The 20,235-nt window shown below is 43.8% G+C and overlaps 2 protein-coding genes across 4 annotated transcripts in view; one reads left to right on the top strand and one right to left on the bottom strand.

The window, feature by feature from the left end:
• The first annotated feature begins 4,639 nt into the window (after positions 1 to 4,639).
• Positions 4,640 to 8,620, top strand: sp5l (Sp5 transcription factor-like). Its single transcript, XM_035646353.2, has 2 exons — positions 4,640 to 6,418; positions 6,765 to 8,620. The coding sequence occupies exons 1-2, from the start codon at positions 6,365 to 6,367 to the stop codon at positions 7,806 to 7,808; spliced, it is 1,098 nt and encodes a 365-aa protein (XP_035502246.1). The 5' UTR covers positions 4,640 to 6,364; the 3' UTR covers positions 7,809 to 8,620.
• A 946-nt stretch (positions 8,621 to 9,566) lies between these two features.
• arhgef25a (Rho guanine nucleotide exchange factor (GEF) 25a) overlaps positions 9,567 to 20,235 on the bottom strand; it is a 41,712-nt gene continuing 31,043 nt past the window's right edge. For 2 of the 3 annotated variants that reach the window (XM_035645559.2, XM_035645561.2), the window contains 13 exons: positions 19,018 to 19,142; positions 18,127 to 18,193; positions 17,649 to 17,752; positions 17,374 to 17,443; positions 15,810 to 15,899; positions 15,235 to 15,327; positions 14,755 to 14,805; positions 14,562 to 14,639; positions 14,228 to 14,419; positions 13,798 to 13,978; positions 12,833 to 13,062; positions 12,537 to 12,671; positions 9,567 to 11,596 (listed from right to left, as the gene is read on the bottom strand). In XM_035645559.2, the coding sequence (XP_035501452.1) occupies positions 11,471 to 11,596; positions 12,537 to 12,671; positions 12,833 to 13,062; positions 13,798 to 13,978; positions 14,228 to 14,419; positions 14,562 to 14,639; positions 14,755 to 14,805; positions 15,235 to 15,327; positions 15,810 to 15,899; positions 17,374 to 17,443; positions 17,649 to 17,752; positions 18,127 to 18,193; positions 19,018 to 19,142 (1,542 nt within the window). In that variant the 3' untranslated portion in view covers positions 9,567 to 11,470. The remainder of the gene's footprint in view (positions 11,597 to 12,536; positions 12,672 to 12,832; positions 13,063 to 13,797; positions 13,979 to 14,227; positions 14,420 to 14,561; positions 14,640 to 14,754; positions 14,806 to 15,234; positions 15,328 to 15,809; positions 15,900 to 17,373; positions 17,444 to 17,648; positions 17,753 to 18,126; positions 18,194 to 19,017; positions 19,143 to 20,235) is intronic. The other variant, XM_035645560.2, reaches the window with a different exon arrangement.

The following is a 20,235-nucleotide window of genomic DNA, read 5'->3' as shown; positions in this document are numbered from 1 at the left end:
ACAGCAGGCTGATCCCAGGCACGGTGGTGACAGGGTGACACTTCCCCTCACATTACGCAGGCTGAGCTGACTGAGGGGCTTAACAGATAGTGGCATCACAGGCGTACATTTACAAAAAAAAAATCTACTGCTCTGGCTGTGCGGCACTCCTCTGCACATGTAGCCCTTGTATCTCTGCTCCTGCTTTGCATTTTGTGATTTCAGCCTGAGCCTTGCCATAAGATCTGGTTACCGCACTGATGTGAGTCCCCCTTCCCAGATGGCATGCTCGGGCTTCTTGTGCAATGTTTATTAATCAGGATCCACGGCATTTTAGGTCGTCAGATTTCCCGTCTTATTGCTGCCGTTGGCCTTCTGCAAAAGAAAATGAAAGCTGTGGAAATTAAAACTGAAAAAAAAAATAAGAAAAGAAAAAGGCTTTAAAAAGGCCTTCTGCAGACTATTACTGTAACCAGAAGAATAATCTGAACAGTAATTTTCAAATGTAGTGTATAATACGGTGAAACATTTTTATTCCAAATAACGTATTCTGATTTTTGATTAACTTGTAATACTTTCTTCCGATTTTCCTACTGGATTCAGTCCCTACTGGGTACAGTACTTCAGATCAGATGCCAGCATCACTGTGACAGGTGCTCACATGTCCCACAGCCACTGAACAAAGCTATAAGATCAATTGGTGGGGGTCCCTGCATGCAATACCCATTAGCTTGATGGCTGTAAATGATACTGTCAAGTGTTACGGCTAATTATTTACCTTTGCTCATCTTTGTCTAAACGCGTTTGGAGACGCTTTATGATTGATAATCCCATTGTTTCTGTTCTTTTTTTCCCCCTTTTGTCTCCGCGTTGGCTTTTTTATTATTCATTTTATGTGGCATGGTACAGACAGGCATTTGTAGGGAATTCGTCTTTTTAGGGAATCTACACAGCAGACCCTATGAATAAACAATTCTCTTTTTTTCCCTGGTAAATTAGTTATCATTAATTTTAAATGTTGTGTTGAGGAAAATGAGTCAACATAAACGTATCGTGCTCAGAAAGGGTCCAACAGTGGATACTTTGAGCACCAACAGGAATCTCGCAGACATTTGACAGACACGCTGCCGGCAGTCGGCGGTGTGTTCTATCAAACAGAAGTCCCATTATGCTTTTCAATCAGGATTTCACTAGATGCAATTTTGAAATGGCCTAAACAAAGACAACAAAATTAAGATTAAAAAAAAAATATTGGAAAAAACTACAAACTATCATGCATACTAGTCTTCACGCTCAGCTATGTGCAAACCAGCTTCTACCATGTGAGAATGGTATTCATCACCTCATCTAACTGCACTAAAACCCAATCGTATTCCCCCCAATGTGTAATAGCGCATTTAAGCAACTTTAAAAGACTCCATTTATTTCTCATTTACACAGTGCTGTGAACCATACTTCAGGCTTTAGTGGCAGTGTCACTTGTTATCTCCTGATTGACTACACGTCTCCTCGTGCAACTTTGCCACGAGTCTCCTTTCAAATCAAACGCCATATTTTATGGGCCGAAAAAACCTTCAAAGCATGTCACATCCTGCCGAGATGATGAAATGATTATGAAGCGCCATGAAAGTGACATTCGGCAGATGGACCGTATTCATCTTTATCACTGCGGAGTTCCTGTACTACTTTCCTTTGATAAAACATGAAACACATCCTCTGCTCCGACTTTCCGTCTGTGACAAGTGTTTTAGGTCCGTTGCCGGTATATGAGTGAAGTTACTGAAGTTACAGCGAATCTCGAGTCGAGTCAAAAAAATAAATGTTGATTTCTTGATTTGTGGTCTCATGTTCGTTTTTTTGACATGAAGTTGCCGGGTCAACTTAACGTTGTTAAGTATATTATTTTAGTATATTACATTAGTAACGGCTAATTCAGATCATGTCATATAACATCATTACAAAGGTGAGGAAGGCAGCGATTTCTTCAATCTATTCATTTTATATCTACTTCCTCTCTCTCTCTCTGTCTCTCTCTCTCTCTCTCTCTCTCTCTCTCTCTCTCTCTCCCCCCTTTCGTCTTTCGTCTCTGGGAGTATGGGTGCATGTCAAGTGATTGTTGGATTGAAATATTGATGTGGAGTATCAAAGCGTGGTGTAGCACTCCTGTGTTTCCAGAACTAACCACGAAGCGCTTTGATCAGATACTCCTGTGATCTGACTTCTGAAGTTGTTAAGAGTGCTGGAAAACAAAATGCAAACAAACTTCAAGTGCTCTTGGTATTGATAAAAGTTTTCTTTGACAAGTGGAGATGCGTGCCGTCTGCCTGTGTCTGCCCAAGACTGGAGATTTTGGGGTTTTCGTACATGCTAATGGACAAGAGATGAGGGAGTTATTCTGGTTTCCTGTGTCTCGCACACCCTAGCAGTGTAAACTGGGGTAAAGCGGTGGGCATCAGTACACAGAATCCTGGTGCGGTTGCGATATTGCGAAAATATTGCAATTGGGGCATTAATGTTTACATTTTTGTTTGATTGGATCCAGAGTTCTCATTTTCGAACTAAACAGGTGAATTAAGACACTCGAGTGGTGAAAAACCTAAATGAAATCCCTTCATGCAGTGACTGCTACAAGGAAAAATAAGATGAATAAGTACTCACTTGGTTGAGTTTACTGTGTTTGTGTTTTTGGAGATAAGAGTATTCTTCCACACTTAAAACTATGTATTAAGTGACTGATACGGGTGAGGTATTCCTCCAGAATGTATTAATCATTTGCATTATCCCTTTGTGTTTATTTTCCCTTTTTTCACCATCTTCTTACAAAAAAATATACAAAGGAAGATTATTGAGCGTAGAAATAACTAGGGTTTGATGAGAAAGGAGACTAAAGGAAGCGGGTTTTTCAGTTTTCAGGATCCGCTGTCTTCCCCGCTGAAGGACGATATGTACCTGCAGAGATCAGGTGGCAGAAAACTTATGAAATGATGTGCCATCTCGGAGGTAGAAATGTGCATATTCTCCTGTCTGCAGAGGTGAACCCTGAAAACGGGCCTGAGTAATGTACACACCTATCCATGCTCAGTGTTTGCCCCTCACTGTCAACACTCGCAGACAGTCGTAACTCAATAGGAAACAGGAAAGAGACTCCTCGATGAGCTATCGAATTGTGGCACTGTAAAGCCCAGCTGTTGGTGTTGCTGCTCTTCCCGGTGCAACTGAGTGTCATGGTAATCACATCCCATCTTGTCCCGTCGTGGACGGCTGAATGGTTAAAGAGTGAAGCGCCGCAGTTAGCAGCAGGCTTTTACATGCTGCCAGTCTCATCCATTAGGCCACATTTGTCACATGAGGGCCCATTGAGTCAGCGCAGTGCAATAAAACCGGCTTTTTGACATGGCCACCAGTACAAAGGCTGCTCTCCTCTGTGCCTGCCCTTTTCGAGTGCAGATGGTCAAGACAGCTGGGACAATTTAGTGATCTGAGGCTTTTGAAACTGCCCCCCAGGCATGATAAAAAACAGCTTGAGTGGCCACTTGCATATTCTACGCTCTGAGCTTAAGAGCAAGATTATGTCTGCGACGAAAAAAGCGACACCATTTGTTTTCTACAGGAGACAAAAGAACTAAAAAAAAAAAATTAAAAAAAATCCTCCCAGATTGAAAGATTACAGAGCATTTAACTTCCTTCGAAGAAGCCCAGTGGACTTTTAGAAACCCCCCCCCCTCCCCCTTGGATTTATAATCAGTCTTTCTCTTTTTAGAAACACGCAGCTACATAAAGAACGTCTGTATCGCCTTGTTGGGATTTAAGTCTGTGTCAGTTCTGAGGCTGGCGCCGCCACCCAGTCGCAGCAGCATGCGATGTATGACGGAGCAAGACCTGATTACCGGCAATCTCACCAGCTGTTTAATGAACACAGGGACCTCTTTCTCTGGAAACGAGTTTTCCCTTGAAAACTGTGGAAGCCGTATCCAGGTCTATTTAAATGAGGTAACATGGGGAAGGTAAGCACCACCACATGAGCATTGTTTCCACAGTTCAAAGTGAGGAGAGAGTACTTTGCACTTCAAAGCCACTCATCTGGGAAGCAGTACAGTGGGGGTGGGCTGGTGTGGGGGAGAGGGGACAGGAAATAAGAATCAGGGTAATTAACAACTTCTGCGCCGTAATAAACCGGAGACATAACTCTGCCTGCAAGATACACTCGCCACTTCCACGTCCCCCTCGCTCCTGCCCCTTTTGCTGCTGTTTTCTTTGACCTCATCCCTTGTCCACTTTGATTCAGAATTTGTGTTTTTGTCAGAGCTGTTGGAGCAACAACATATTTATCATTAAACATCAGTGCATTCATTTTTTTTTTTTACGCCCTAGCTGCAGAATTGATCCGCAGATGTTAACACCCAGCTGAAATTGCTTTAAATAAATCTGTATTTTCAAGTCAGAGGTAGACACTTATTTACGATGCCTTGTCAGCCATGTTGCCTCTGCCACGTGTAATATTAACCCAGACTAACATCCTGAAAATACTTAATAAAGGAATGAACTCATATTTTAATATTTGTATATTATATTTTTATATATGTCAAGACATAACATTAACATTGTCGGCTCAGCTTTCGCACCAATAACTTAAAACACAAAAAAAAGTTTAGTATCTTCACTGTCTTTCTTTTTTCAAAGGTGTTACTTCTAGATTACAACCTGAGTGGAATACAATGACATTTACCTTTCTGCTCAAATTAAAGTATACATGTATCAATTATTTCTAATATTAGCTGGTTTCTCCTTGGATCATGTTTACTTTAGGATCACAGTCTGTGAAACAAGGAGAAGTAGATAAGTGAGGAACCGGGAATTAACATGAGAAAACAGGTTCCCAGCCTGGATTTAAACTCCTAACATTGTGATGGTGAACAGACTTCCAGAATGAGATTAAGCCTCAATCTGCATTTAATGGAGCACATCTGAAGTGGCCTCTACTTGAACTCTGAAATGTGAGAATGTCACACAGGGCGACCTATTTGACATGTCACCTACTGGTGAGAACTCTGGGGCTTTGATTGAGTTTTATCAATTAGCTTTGTGAGGGAAAATACTCGGCCTGTGTTCAGAGTGGCCTCACACACAGGAGACCAAGGAGCCGCCTGCTGCTGCTTTAAGACACAAAGAGCTTGTCATGTGTCATCTTACGAAACGAAACAGTCAATAAAATATACTGTAAACTACCGACATATAGCCAAAAGCAGTACATCCACCGGCAGAAGAATTTTAAAGAGTGAAGAGTTTCATGCAGAATTATGCATGTTAATACATTACTGGGTGTGAAGTGTGAAATTATGTAAACCTGTATGTATTGTTACCAGGAATTTCATAAAATCTAGACTAACCCTGTCATCAACCCTCTCTGATGTAAAGTTTAAGCATCCGACTTCGTTGATGCAAGATGTAGGATGTCAACAAGACATCCCTGCCTGTAATATATTATACACAATGTTGGCTGTTTGTCTTGCTATTTGTTGAATGGAACGATTCTTTGCCCAACTTTTCATTTAACGCAGCACAGATTTAAATTTTGTTGCCAGAAATAAAAATCTATTTACTCACTGTCTTTGCTCGAATCCCCCACAGTGGAGTTGAAGCGGTATATGCAAATACTCCCAGAGTGAAAAGTATTTTTGACTAAGCTGGCTAAATTAACTTTCAGATGTTTTACCAGACGAAGCAGTTTGTTGTTGTGCAAGTTGCTGAAACAGTAAATGTGAACTCTCTTTTTTTCTTGCTTAAACAATGTATTTATAATGAAATCCGTGTGACCTTATTTCAAAAGGAGAGAAGTGGCACACGAAGACCTCCGGAGATGTTCAAATAGTGTGTGAAAATTATATATTGAAGAATACAATTTGTCTTCTTGTAGGAGGAGTCAGCTCTTAGGGTCAGCATTTGGTTGAAATTGAGAGAAATTATGAGTGGCCCACCCCTTCACCTCACAACCCCCCTCCCTCCTCCGTCACATCTCTCTGTTGACTGGCGCTCCGGCATCATCCTGGAGACCCCGTCGAGAGGATCTTTCCTCTCTATAAAGAGGAAGATGCAGCTCAGGCGCCTCTGAGGTGATCGCAAGGATTTATTGCGCGCTCCTCTGCCTCCAACTTCCGACGCGCGCCCTCGGCTGCGTCGACACCAAGTGTCCTGGACTGCTGCAGCGCAATACAGAATCAATTACCTCGTGGATCGAGGGACATCTGGAGGACGCGGGGAATTTCCCCAATCTGCTCTCCCGACGTGCCGGAGAGATCCGCGACCCGAGGCTGCAGTTGAGACTTTGCGCGTCGTCGCCTCGGCGCAGTTTGGGTTGCAGGTGCGTGGAGAAGGAGCGCGAGGACAGATGGCTGCGCTGACGATACAAAGGACTGACAACTTTTTGCACACATTTTTACAGGTTCGTTGCAAAATCCTTTGTTTCTTTTTGCAGTTATGCATCAAAGTTTCGGCACAACTACCCCCGCTCTCTGTGGTGGTGAAAGCGAACGCCTCCATACCTTGTGCGCAATGAGTGGATATGTTTGATTCGTCATCTTGTTGTAATTGTTTAAGTAATCTTCACATATTGGGATAGTTTTAAGGTTGACTTAAAAAAATATATAATTAAAAAAAGATTGATTATTAATTCTGTGTATGCAGAATGTAAATTTCCCTTTTTTTAAAATTTATATATCAAATTATAACTTGAATTTGTCCTAAATGTTGGCGCATGCAATCTGATATGTCTGTGAATCACCACACAGGACCGGACGCCCAGCTCCTCTCCAGAGGGAGCACCCAACGCCCTCTCCTTCCTGGCCACCACCTGTAGCCAGGCCTGGCAGGTGGGAGGCGCCATGGGCTCAGAAGGTTCCCAGTTCCCATACGAGGGCACCGTTAGCTCCACATCGGGAATGTTTCAGCTCTGGAGCAACGAAATGGCACCCAGCACGGCCCTCAGCACGCACCAGATGACCTTCACGGTGCCAAAGGTGCAGTTCCCTGGACACATCCAGTCTGGCCTGGGTCACCATCATCACCCCCACCACCACCACCACCACCACCACCATGAGCTGCCTCTCACCCCTCCTGCTGAACCGCCCTCATCTTACTCCTTCGAACTGTCCCCTGTGAAGGTCTTGTCCTCGCAGCCACAGGCCAGCGGCCCTTATTACCCTCAGCACAATAGTGTGGGACAAAACTTCCCCAGCTTCCTTCAGAACTCCTCAGCCCGGCATCACCTGCCTGGAGGCCATGTGGAGGAAGGGCAGCAGTGGTGGAGCCTACCCCAAACCAACGCCACCCCCTCCAACCACCCCTTCTCTCTGGGGAGACAGCTTGTTTTAGGCCACCAGCCCCAGATAGCTGCTCTTCTCCAGGGCACCTCCAAGGGGCTGCTGAGCTCCACACGCCGCTGCCGACGCTGTAAATGCCCAAACTGCCAGGCGAACGGTGGGGGGTTGGAGTTCGGAAAGAAGAGACTGCACATCTGCCACATCCCGGAGTGTGGCAAAGTGTACAAGAAGACCTCTCACCTAAAGGCCCATCTGCGCTGGCATGCCGGGGAAAGGCCCTTCATCTGTAACTGGCTCTTCTGCGGCAAAAGCTTCACCCGTTCGGACGAGCTGCAGCGGCACCTCCGCACACACACGGGGGAGAAGCGCTTTGGGTGCCAGCAGTGCGGCAAGAGGTTCATGAGGAGTGACCACCTCTCCAAACACGTCAAGACCCACCAGACCAGGAAGAGCCGGTCTGGGCAGCCTTCACAGAGCACGGACCCTCTGCTCACCAATATCAAGAGAGAGTAATCTCCATGGCCCCTCATTTTAAAATAAGAATCAATGAACAGACTAAGTGACTTACACCTGCTGCCATAGGTTTGCACTAGAAAGGGTAAGCATCAAGCTGCCTGATCATCTTCTGTTGTCAAAACCCCATTTTGGACTTCAAGTAGTACCACGGAAATATATTTAGTGAGCATTATAATTAGAGTAATTGTGTTTGGTTTGAGGCAAGCCACCATTTAAGACCACTTGAAATCTTTTTTTTTTTCGGTGACGTTGTGAGTGTTTTTGGTGCAATTATTGTACTTTTCATGATGCCACACAAACAGATTTCATTGCAACAACACGGACATTATGCCTTTAACCATTTAAATTTCAACTGATGTGAAAAATCAAACTTCATGATGTACATATTTCATCTACGTAAAGGATGTAGCAGACTCTCCATAATATTCCATTTTTCCCATATTACCGTGTTCAAAATGAATGACTGCCTTAGTACAGCGAGAAGTTGCTGTATAAAAAATGATTGTCTCTGCACTGAACAAGTTCAGAAGGGAGAACTGACTGCGTTGTTGTTGATAATTGGCTTTTTATTCCAAACAATATCCTAATTTGTCTTCTTCAAGGTGAAGATCTTTGTGAAATGTTGCCACGAGTCTTTCATCTACAGATCTTGTCTGCTCTTAAGCAGCAACACAAAGTACCGTTGCTCCAGATTAGCAAACATTAAACATTTTAAAGTTCTGTGTAAATTATGTATAAATATCATTAACAATTTTATCGGGGTTATGGCCGCATGTAAATTTTAATAAACACTGTCCTTGCTGAAACAATTTCACCGTTTCTAACGATGTTATTTATTCTTACATCCTGATGACGGTTGAGTAAATGTCTGTGACTGAAAGTGAGAGTCAGTGTTAACCTTCTTAGCTGATCCCGTAAATGTGTGAATTTTTGCGATTGCCCCCGAGCTCCTGGAGAGCTAACATTTTATTTAAATGACGATTCGGTTGTATGCAAACTACAACTGCTGCACATTGTGCTTGTTGGTGTGAAGGAAGATGCTCCCGAAGAAGACCTAACATGGTAAACTGTTCAAAGATGTTCACACCTCAAGGTAAATACTCATCCCATTGATGGGGCTGTTTGTCTCGCCTTCTCCAATCAAGTTCACAGTCGTGTGGTTTTTAATGAGTGTTTTCTTTCTCACAATGGAGAAGATTGAGTCAACAGATGCAACAGAGGGCACTGGAGAGGAATTCCCTGTGAATGGGACCCCTGTTGTTGAGACCCCCTCAGTGGTGACAGGAACTCCCTTTGATTTTGCACCCTTGTGAAAGTTAATACCCCTTTCGCCCCCCTCCTTCCGCAGCCTCCATATATCACAGCCGTGTTACGATCGGCCCTGCTTTACTGCCCAGAATGGGGCTTTATTCAGAGGCCAGCCAACCAGATGTCTGCTCATCCAGGGGTTTCTTCTCTTTGTTTTTAATCCTGTTTGAACTTTCTCCAAGGGGGGACGCCAAAGCAAGCAAAATACTTCGTCTTTGTCAGATGTCCCATTGTGGAGTCTGAGGATCTTCACAGAAAAGTAATACTTTAATTTCCCCCGTTAGTTCAAGTAATGAGAAATGAACCGTGAGAATACATCAGTATGACCAAATATTTCAACAAAGTGGTTACGAATCACTCCAAGAGACTGTCGATTTAAAATTATACAGGGATACTTTTGATCGAGCATGAAAAGAGAGACTGGGTAGGGAAGCATAAAGACAGCGGTCGGCTTCGAAAAGACACTTTTTATTTGATATGATACAACAGTTTTTTTTTTTACTCAGTCAAACATGGCATTGACCAACCCTCTCCTGGTTTTTACGTCCGTGCTTTTGGTTCTCTGTAGTGGTATTCCTTTGTGTCACATGCAAAGCTGCCTGATCAGTATTTCCTGTGAAAACTCACCAGATCACACAAAATACAGATGCAAATTCTGTGAGATGGTTTGTCTCACCTTTCCGTTTACTTTGAGAAACATATGTATATTTTTTTCAGACATATTATGAAGCAGCTTGATTGTTAGCACTGAGACATGTTCTTTGGTGCAGCTGTATGGTCCAACTAAACTAGAAGTGAAAGCCTTGTGGGGACCTCTACTGGCCACAAAGAAGAACTGAACTGGCATTGACAGGATAGTCCCCTTCATCTACTCCGCTCTCCTCTCTCTTTTCTGACACTTAGGCATTACAATCCAGACAGCGACATATATATCCACAGTTGTTTTTTTGTAAGAGTAATGGCAAACTAAGCTATGGAGCAAGAGCATGAAACGTTCGAGTGGTGAGCACGTGTTTTTGGCACTGTTGTCTGAGGAAGAGGGTGCATGCAGATTTGTATCGGCATCAGTCTTGTTTTTCCTTCAGCACATTTTCCTTCATTTGAGTCAGCTGGAGCAGGAGCATTGCTCTGCATACAAGGGACATTCTTCACCTCACAAGTGGAAATGTATGGCTGCACAGTATGTAACCTATGAGGGCAAAAGCTAACAGAGCTTATATAAATGGTGCACAGCCTTGACGTGACAACAGTGGACTAATAAAACAATCAATATTAGTATAAACCAATGCATTTTCCGGATGTGTCCCAGAATCTACTCAGGCCTGGAAAGAAGCATCTGTGTAAAGTAGCATTGTGCCAGTCAATTACCTGGGAGATGTTGCTTGCAACACTTTGGGTCAGCACAGCAGTCCCTTTGAATGCACCCTATGTGTATTAACAACTCCTCTGGAGTTGCCCAAAGAGCAAGAAGTATTCTCGAAGTGACGTCATACCCACAGAGAACCTCCAGGGGGTTCCCTCACGCCTTTTTTGTCCAGATCAAACGAGGGCCAGTCAAAGAGAATAACAGAGAGCACAGGAGGCTCTCAATGCTGTGGCAAGAAAGAAAGTTCTTCACCTTCAGAAGAAAAGTCCTCGTGGCATATTCAAATCAAGTGTTCTGCCTTCCCCCGTTCTTGTCGACATAAACAGCAAACTCAGTTGTCAGCAGGGGAATGACAAAGTCTATTTATGTAGCTGTACTCCTCTTCACAATGGGGCATCAGAAAAAAAGGGAGAGAGAAAAAAAACTCAATCAAGAAAATTTACCGGAGAACAAGAAGAGCCAACGGCACTCGCACACTCTCATGCCCTCTCGCACACACAAACACATCTTTGCATAAACATACATCCAGGCACACGCTACTCCAGTGACCGCCCCAAAAAGGAATGGATATTTCTTCATCAAACAAACTCCCATTGCCCTTTGAAAGAGAGAAATTGTACTATACAAACTCTCAAAAAGGTAAAAAGCAGAAATTGTCGTAACACTGAGTATCCACTGAGTGTTTCTCCATTCTGTGCCCAGTAACGTCATACTGGCCGCTATCTATGTACACAAAAGGTGGCCAAGGCTAGTCACCCCCCTCTGAGTGGCTCTCTAAAAACAGGAGCAGTGTTATTTATAAATGCAGCTCGTATATTTTCCTTCATATGATCCTTCAGGTTCCTCCCTGATACTCCAGAAAACCATTGTTGAACCAGGTGAGGGTCCAGCCTGGCACAAACAGACAGTAGACAAGTCTTCTTATCTCCACAGCTGTAGCTTGAGCTTCTGACATCCTGACCCAGGAAACAGAGAGCGTGACAGTTCATAGGTCATCCTCAGCTAGCTGAGCCAGGTTGCTGGGGCGTCGTCCAGCTGAGAGACCCAAAGGCGGACCCTGGCTCCCAGCATCAACTGGCTGACCCCTCCGGCAGGCCTCTCCTGCTCTCTGCTGGGAAGAGGGGGAACATTCATCTCTCGGCAATAAAGTATATCCATGCAATGCTCTCAGATCGAACAGTAAAGTCCTTTCTTGCTCTCAAGCGCCCTTCCAAACATTTAAAAGAGGATGTGAAAAAAGTAGCATATCAGCCTTTTTTTTTTAATTTGCAGCCTCAGTCTAAAAAATGCACTGGCCCAAGTTTCCTTCTGTTCAACCCAGCATAAGTACGGGAAACAATTAGGTGTCTTTGATAGGCATCTCTCTCTGACTTCCTCATCTGGCACAGTCTGCCTCCTGTTTGCTATGTGCCAGGCCTATCCAAACAGAGTAAACAGCGAAAAGAGTTGGAGAACAACAACTGCATGGCCCGTCAACACGGTCCCAGTGAGGATAAGAGCTCAATGATGACAGAGGGAGTAGATGATAATGCTAATGTAAAGCCCAACAACAGGATGCTCCTTTTGGAAGGACAGATAGGCTCAACTTTATATTCCATATATAGCACTGAAATGTTGGAATTTTGTTTTCCCGTACTTCTCCTGTCCAAAAACTGTGCTCAATTCCCCACAACTAGAAACAGAATTTTATCAATTCCTTTTTTATCCAAAAGGGGGAGAAATAACTCTTCTTATGACACAACCCCCCCTACACTCTGTGTGTATCTAAATAAATGGTTTCCATTAGCCAAAGTCTTTCATTTTTTAATTAAAATGAATGAGTGCATTGGAATTATGGTTAGGCGTTTTGCAGTGGCCCATTACTCCCCCAGTGGTTAGCTCCCTGCGGCTTGTTTTGCCATTTATTTTCCCAGTGCCACTGTTGAATAATGACTGCAAGACAACCCAGCAGAACAACGTTCAACTGTGTGCAAGATAATTACATTTTAACCTTAACATCGAGGTTAATATAGACAGCTTTGTCTCGAATATGCATGGTTAACATACACTACCTGTGCACTTTGTGTGGTGGGTGCGTACAGCCCGTTTGACACAGCTTGACAGTTTGGCTGATCAGTGAAGCCCAGTTGGACGTGTGACAGAGAGACGGTGTGGGAGTCAGCAGGGCACGGATGGACCACGGTGGGCTGCAGATGCAAACAACAGGCGAGTCACTCAATGCTGCAGCACACGCACACAATACCATAATTATCGTTTCGTTTGCGCTATCACCCCCCTAAGTGTTTGAGTGGGTAGTTACTGCAAAACATGGTCAGGGTCAGAGAAAGAGACAACTAAAGAAACCTACGTCCCGCACTGAGTACGTCTCGTTTAGTCCTTGGCCCTGGCCTTGGCTCGGCAGGTAGAGGGCCGGCAAGGAGGTGTTGTGGGAGTGAAGGGACGGCAGCTTGTGGCGGTCGATGGAGGCGGAGGAGTGGGGCCGCAGGGCACTAGCGGCAGACAGAGGAGGCCTCATGCTGCGACCGAGGCTGTTGGACTTGCTCTCTCGCCGCTGGTACTCAATAGGTGACTGTAAGGCTGAAAGACACACAGAGAACAGAGGTAGTTCTCAACCAGCTCCACTGCGGAGTCTAAATGTTTTACAAAGCATTGTATCATGTAGACTCAGCAAATATTTTAGTAGTCACACTTCATAAACACAACATAAATATCTACTCATATTATTTTAATATAGTGTACTGTATATATTTTAATATATACAGTATTTGAAAACATTTATAACCTTTGCTATGAAGAATAAAATGAGTATAATACAATGAAGCTGCTGACAACTATACATCAAATCATTTACACTGTTTATAAATGCTGTACGATTCGTTGGTTGTTTCACTGTTGGGTAAAGAATTCAATAAATGACACCAGTCCAAAAGCCTCAGATGTCAAAGATTATTGAAAATAATTTCTACAAGGAAAGAAAGATGAAAAGTTACTAATGACAAAACTGCGGCTGCACAGTAACCCTGTAAATTGTACATTTTAAAAATAACATTTAAAAAAAGCAATAAGAATTATGATATACTATTTCAAATTTAAAGAGGAGGTAAAAATGGTGATACTCAAAGTCAACATTGGTAAAATTGCTTAATAGCTAACAATTTTGACCATGAATGTGTATATTTTTTATCCATACAGAAAGACACTGATTCACCCAACCTGTGACCTGACAACAAAGTCAATAAATTGAAAATATGCCGAGCTGAAACCTGATTTATGGATCGGGGGCATAGTCTTGAGAGCACAGCTGGGACTTACCATTGAGAAAGTTGCGCTGGGAATCCAGGATCTGAACCACATCATTGACCCAGGCCCTGCAGATGTCAGGGGACGAGGCCAGCAGCTGGAAGCGCACCACACTCGCATCAGGGTTGCGTGAAGTCAGAACGAAGCGCGCCTCATCGGCATCCACGCTGGGCTCCACTCCTAGGCAGCTCACCTGGAACATATCACATGTGATGAGCGTCTGAGAGGAATTCATCCTGCTGGGTTGCTTGTTAAATACGTCACTTACACATGGGAGCCTGTAAAAGGTCTCTGCCGTACAATGTGGGCAAAGATGAACGTGAATCTGTTGTGTTTCGTGGAACCTTGGAGCAAGTTGTCCTTTCTCAATTTCGGGGATTCCTTCTTGCTAAAACTTCCCATGTGGCTGACATGAGGTCATTGCGGCTCAGCAGGTGCTCACCTTGATGCTGTTCTTGAAGACGTATCCAGGGAGTGAGAAACCTTTCTTCCTGTCGATTGGCTCACTGAATATGACCAGCTGCTCAAACAGGAAGACCCGTCTTTCCTTGGCCCGGGACAGGAAGCTGCTGTCCTGCTCGGTGACGGTGAAGGTGTCTTGCTGGAGCAGTTTGCCCTGTGCTGTGATCTTACCCTGGTACACCAACATAGATATAAAACAACATAAAAAAAAACTGAGGAAGCGGAGAGCACAGAGCAGTTTTTCGTGGGCTGATTGGTCGACATGAGAAATGTTTTGCAGAATTGGAGGGACGGTGGAAATCCCTGAGACGTACCTCGAAGCCTTGCAATCTGCCCACATTCATCATGTCATTGCAACGTTTTGGCACAAAGCACATCACCTCCACTGCTTTCTGTTTAGAAGTCAAAAGTGAGGTTGTTGTCAGGAAAACTAATTCTAAAAAAGCACAAGTTTTGCATACAGAAAATCATCACTTCATATCTTGCATGTGACATCGGGACACCCACCTCCAGCTCCTCGGTGTCCATCCCAGCCTTGGTGTAATACTTCAGGAAGTCCTGCTCAAATAAACACAGCATGTTTCACCAGAGCATTCCAGGTTTAGTAAGCGCTGAGTAAGGTGAGGACATCTGGAGGAGTATTTATGAGCGTTGAACCCACCTTTCATTTGAATGCCAAAGGGCAAAGTTTTATATTTAGGAAAAAGTTTTATACCAGAGATGTCATTTTATGATCCTCTTCAAAGGCTCAGTTAAATCGTGTGGTAAGAATGGAGTCTCATGATACAGTTTCCCTCTTCCTCTCTGACTAGAAGAGCAGAGCAGTGTGTCGCTGTGTTTCTGCACGTGTCTGCGTGCGATCGTGTGCACGCTTGTGTGTGTACAAACTCGAGACTGACCCCGCTGTGTGTCAGACAGCTGCTCAGTGTGTGCGTGTGCGTAGGTGTTGGTGTGCGATCGACAGCGCAGCAGTGTTCCGCTTTTCACCTTGAGCAGCAGCTGGTACTTCATGATCCTCTGGACAGGTTTGATGAGCAGGTCATTGAGCTGCAGCCTGTGGCCCAGCTGCTGCCGCAACTCCTGACAGCGGAGACAGACGCAACAACAAAAGTCGGCATGACAGCCATGGCACAAAACATGGAAGCTAATGGCCTTAGCGTCACCTCTAAAACAATATATCAGCGTGATTGTACTGCTTATGCATTTATCTGGTGTGTACTGTCCATGGAGAGGAGCAGATTACAGTCTGAATAATAAATGGCAGCTGAAAAGACGTCCACACGAACATGTATAATATATAGTATAGGAACAGTTAGACATCCATGCATACTAAATGTCCTATTAGCTATTGGCCAAAGTGGCCAGTGTGTGGTGGATATGAAAGTGTTTGTCCTGAACATTTACAGTTTCTAATATGTGGCTAATTGAATATTATGTGGACTGTAGGTCAGACAAAACAGTCAAATAAAAGATGTCGCCTTTGACTCCAGAAACGTTGACATTTTCCACTATTTTCAGACAATGAGTAAGAGTAGTAAAATATACAAAAAAGAGGCGCTCACCTCAAAGTAAGTCTCGATGTACTCTGAGACTATGTGTTCCGACTTGGGCTTGTTCTGACAGTACACAACATACATGTGCAGACGCCTCTCCTGCGTGACAAGCCAAACAAACATCTCGTCACAAAATCATACAGGCGAAACCTTTGACCCCGCGTTAGACACCGCGACTTCAACATGAGCTTCACTGTGAGAGGAACGTATTGTTAATTGGATTACAAATAGATTTAAAATGCTACTGGAAGTGAGCAAACAACAGAACAACAACAACAACAATCAATGTGCAGTGTCTGGTGGCTGTTTGTTGGGGATGAGAAGGAGCAGAGCGATAATGATTTGTTTCAGAGTGAGGGCGGCCTTTGAGGCTGACTCTGTCTGGTTAGCGCCCAATCTTCTGTGACTAATTGACATGGGAGTGCAGATGTGGCAGTCCTGAGCCCATTAATGGGGTTATGTGTAGATGAGCATAAGGTGATGTATAATTTACCCAGGTTACCCTCGGTGTAACTGGAGCCTTTTAGCGCCTGCCGATATGAGGCTGTACCTAGCAACGGGCTGCGTGGCTCCGTAACCTAGAGACCGGTGAGCTGCTCCACCTGAATATGAACATCACGCTGTGAGTGTCCTGTGCACAGAGCGTATCTCTCCACCAGCCTTCTGTGCAGGAGTATGGCATGTGTTTATACGCTGCAGAGGTGATTAAGAGCACACATGTTGAATATTGGTGGTGACAAAGCTCTTGTTGGAAGCAGATTGGGTTTTTGCTGTTTCTTTATTCCCCCACAGGCTTTCTATAGTTGATTATCCAGTGGGCTGAGCCTCATTGAATTGTTTAAAGAGAGTGAATGTCGCTAAAGAGAGACACAAAAGATTTCCCTTCATTATTTTCAGAGGCAAGTTGGTCAAGTAACCCATCGTGTCTTCTCAGTCGGCATGTGCCACCACTTAACCCACGCAAATAAATCAAATGTTTCTCCCTGTGTAAGAGCTGTGACCCACTCTATTCTGTTCTAAAAACAATATACTTAACAGTTAAACTTTCTTGTATGATTTAACCTTGAGGCCAGATATGTCAGAAGAAGTAGGTTGCTGTTTTGGGTGGGTGGGGGGTGGGGGTGGGGGAGGGCCTTCAAATCAAAGAGCCTGAGCTGACGGTTTGTTATTACTACTCATGTCGTCTTTTTTTGGCTGTTTTTTCCCTGGTGTTTCCTGACCAGTCCAGCCCAGACTGGAAATTGGCCAGTGTGCCATGTGTGTGTGTGTGTGTGTGTCATGTGTGTTTTTGCCATGTGCACCGTTGTAAAAACACAGCCCGGACGGAGACGTATCAGTAACAGGGAAGTGGAAGGAGAGAGGAGCTGGCAGTTAAGGGAGGAGAGACGAACGGTTCAGGATAAACAGGAGCTCTGCGTGTTTTCTTTGCTCTATTTACTCTCGCTCCAAACAGCACAAGGAAGTAGGACCCAGACACTTCAGCTGTGTGTGTGTGTGTGTGTGTGTGTGTGTGTGTGTGTGTGTGTGTGTGTGTGTGTGTGTGTGTGTGTGTTAATGCAGTAGTCAGACTCACATGTTTAATGAAGAGCTGAGCCAGCCTCTCTGGCTCCACCAAACACTTCTCTACCTCTCCCAGGAAGTAGCTGCAGAGAAAAAACACACACACACACACACACACACGTGTAGAAGCCAATCATCCCCAAAATGAAAGGTCAAATTTGTCCCCCGACCTTTTGTTCCTTTGTTCTCCACTCAGTCATAAACACAATGCTCAGTTTGAATGCAAATGGAACAAGCACACACTTTTCCTCAAGTGGAAATATGTTTTTCTTTGAGTCATGGACTTACTCTTTGTGCCAGTCAAAGATTTGGTGGATGTTCCCGAAAACAATCTTGTCTTTTCCCTTCATGTCCTCTGGTATACCTTTGGAGCTCATTGTGGCCATGTATCCCTGCAAGGAAATGACAAAACATACTGACTTACTGACCTGGTTGAGAACACCAGTAAATATAGCTAGACTGTTGTAACACACCAGCTATTTTTGAGCTTAGATTAACTTTCAGGAGGCAAAACTTTGACTCTGAACCAAAATATCTCCAGCTATTTAAGGCCTGGCCACATAATACTCATCAAGCTAATAATTCACAGAATCTACTTCAGACTGGAGGAGGTAGGATGGAGGCAGACCAAAGTTTGAGGGGAAGTGGAGACATTGTGATGTTAAGGATTTAGAGAGCTCTCCCTGACAGACTGGGGTTGATGACTCAGTTCCTTCTTCTGCCAGTGCAGATTGTGAGTTCTTAGCTGGCAGACTGTGAGATTTACCTCCACTATGAACCCCAGGTCTCCCACGTAGTACTTCTCTGTCTCGATAAGCTCCTTCAGTACATACCTGTAAAGTTACAAATGAGGAAGGATCATTGAGAGGGTTATGCTTCCAAAGTAATTCAGCAAAATCTCAGTATCAAGTCCCACTTTACGAATACATTTTCCAGAAAGGAACTCATACGAAACTGTAATTTTGTATATCCTTGAAAAGAGTGTGTGAGACCGGCCAACTTGTAAATATTTGGGAGGGGGGCTTCATTCTTGACCTTGTTTGACAAAACAATTTTAACCTGTTGTTGCAGCTGATGAAGACCATGAGATGCAGCTGAAAGTTCCACACTGAAAAATAAAATTGCTAACCAAAAAATGACTTCAATTGGTAGCACTCAAATTAATTAGTTTTTTTTTAAATGAAAGTTTCAGATTGTCTTAACTTCTTAACGTTAAGTTAAACCAACTTGAATCATTTGTGTGTTACCAATTGTAAAAAGCAATTTGTTTTAGTCGGTAAACAATTGTTCAATGCAAGGAGAGCTCAAGTTGTACGACATGCCTGAGTTAAGATTCAATTGGTCTTTCTGTGTTTTTCGTAAATATAAGGCAAGCGCACAATTATACAAGCACAAAGAATAAGGATTCACACAAATAGTAGATTTCAGTGGCTCTTTCAGAAAAAAAAAATGTTTGCATTTGGCAACACTGTTCCTCATGGGGCTGCTAATACTGCAGCAGGCTCTTGAAAATTAAATTATTCCATAAGACATTAAAAAGATAAGATCAAATTGTGCCCGTGCCATAACATTTGTTTACTGAACGTGATAGCAATTCTGCCACAAGCATCATCCTGGAGATAAACTTGACCCATGTTTGCGCAGATAAAAGACATACATGCTTTTCTCCAAGGCACTTCTTCTTTCCTCCTCACTGTCAGCCGCAGCTGACCATTGGCTGCAGGTGTCATCCATCAACACAGAGCCACTGTCATCCGGCAAAACATTGGTGCACTGAGTGTCCTGGGGAGGCAGAGACAAGACAGTGGTCCAGTGCCAGTGTTACAGATCATGCCAGGAATAAAGTATGCAAAGGGTGGGGGGGGGGGGGGGGGGGGGGGGAGTAAAGTGCAGGAGAGAGATGATACTGATGCAAGTTTCCAAGGTGACCAAGGAGAGAGATTGAATGATAAGAAGATCAGATTCAGATTGTCGCCGTTAATGATCTGTGCTGTGCACCTTGGCTACAAACAGATGGAGAGAAAGAGATTCAAAGATAAAAAACAAAAGAGGGACCAACATAGGAAATGGCAAATAAAGCTCTAAATGTTCCTGATGGAGCTTAGGGCCTCAGAGGAAGAAGAACACAATTACTGCGTATTCATTGGAGACAACATTATATTTCTGATTTATGAGTGAATTCATAATTGATATTGTCTTGTTTTGCCACCTGAGAATTCGAAACCAATGTGTAAACACACCACGATCTACAATGGCAGCATCCACGTCATCATTTCCCAAATAGGTTACTGCCTTATTGGCTTCAAATAGAAATGCGCGCAGGATAAACCCAAGGTTACTCTGATCCAATCGATTGTGTTCATGTGTTATATACATGACCTCCTCTTCATGCTTTTTCCTGGAATTGATATCATTTCCTGGGGGGATCCTGGCACACATATAGCCATTGTGCACACCGCAACAAAGCCTGCAAAGACCAATATCGTCACTAACTCGATGGAGGCATGCTTCACATCTGCTCACGGCCCTCGTGTTTATGTAACCTACTTCTCTGTCACAACAAGCACGCTTATCTTTATACGATAAGATGCACCATTTATCGCCATATTCTTCAATCAGTTTCTTTTTTAGCCTTTTCACGCCACTGACTGTTTAAACGTATAGGAGCATTCGTCTGTCTTCGCCTAAATCCCTATGTCCCGTTGTTCCAGTCAAGCAGAGCCTCCCCGCCTTGAACACATACGCAAACCTGCTCATCCACCTCAGACATTCAACTAATCCCCCGGACTACCCTGGCAGACGGCTGCCCAATGGAGAAATAAATAGATGGATGGATAGATTGATAGACATAAAGATAAATGACTTTAACCTGCTA

This window comes from Scophthalmus maximus, chromosome 3, assembly GCF_022379125.1.
Source record: "Scophthalmus maximus strain ysfricsl-2021 chromosome 3, ASM2237912v1, whole genome shotgun sequence".
Lineage (NCBI taxonomy): Eukaryota > Metazoa > Chordata > Actinopteri > Pleuronectiformes > Scophthalmidae > Scophthalmus > Scophthalmus maximus.
The sequence above is the reverse complement of the archived record's forward strand: the minus strand, read 5'-3'. Positions and strand labels throughout refer to the sequence as shown.

What these genes read in the sequence shown, in the direction of transcription:
- sp5l (XM_035646353.2), top strand. Translation starts at nt 6,365, where the DNA reads ATGGCTGCGCTGACGATACAAAGGACTGACAACTTTTTGCACACATTT. An exon ending in TTTTGCACACATTTTTACAG is followed by an intron (nt 6,419 to 6,764) that starts GTTCGTTGCAAA and finishes ATCACCACACAG; the next exon opens with GACCGGACGCCCAGCTCCTC.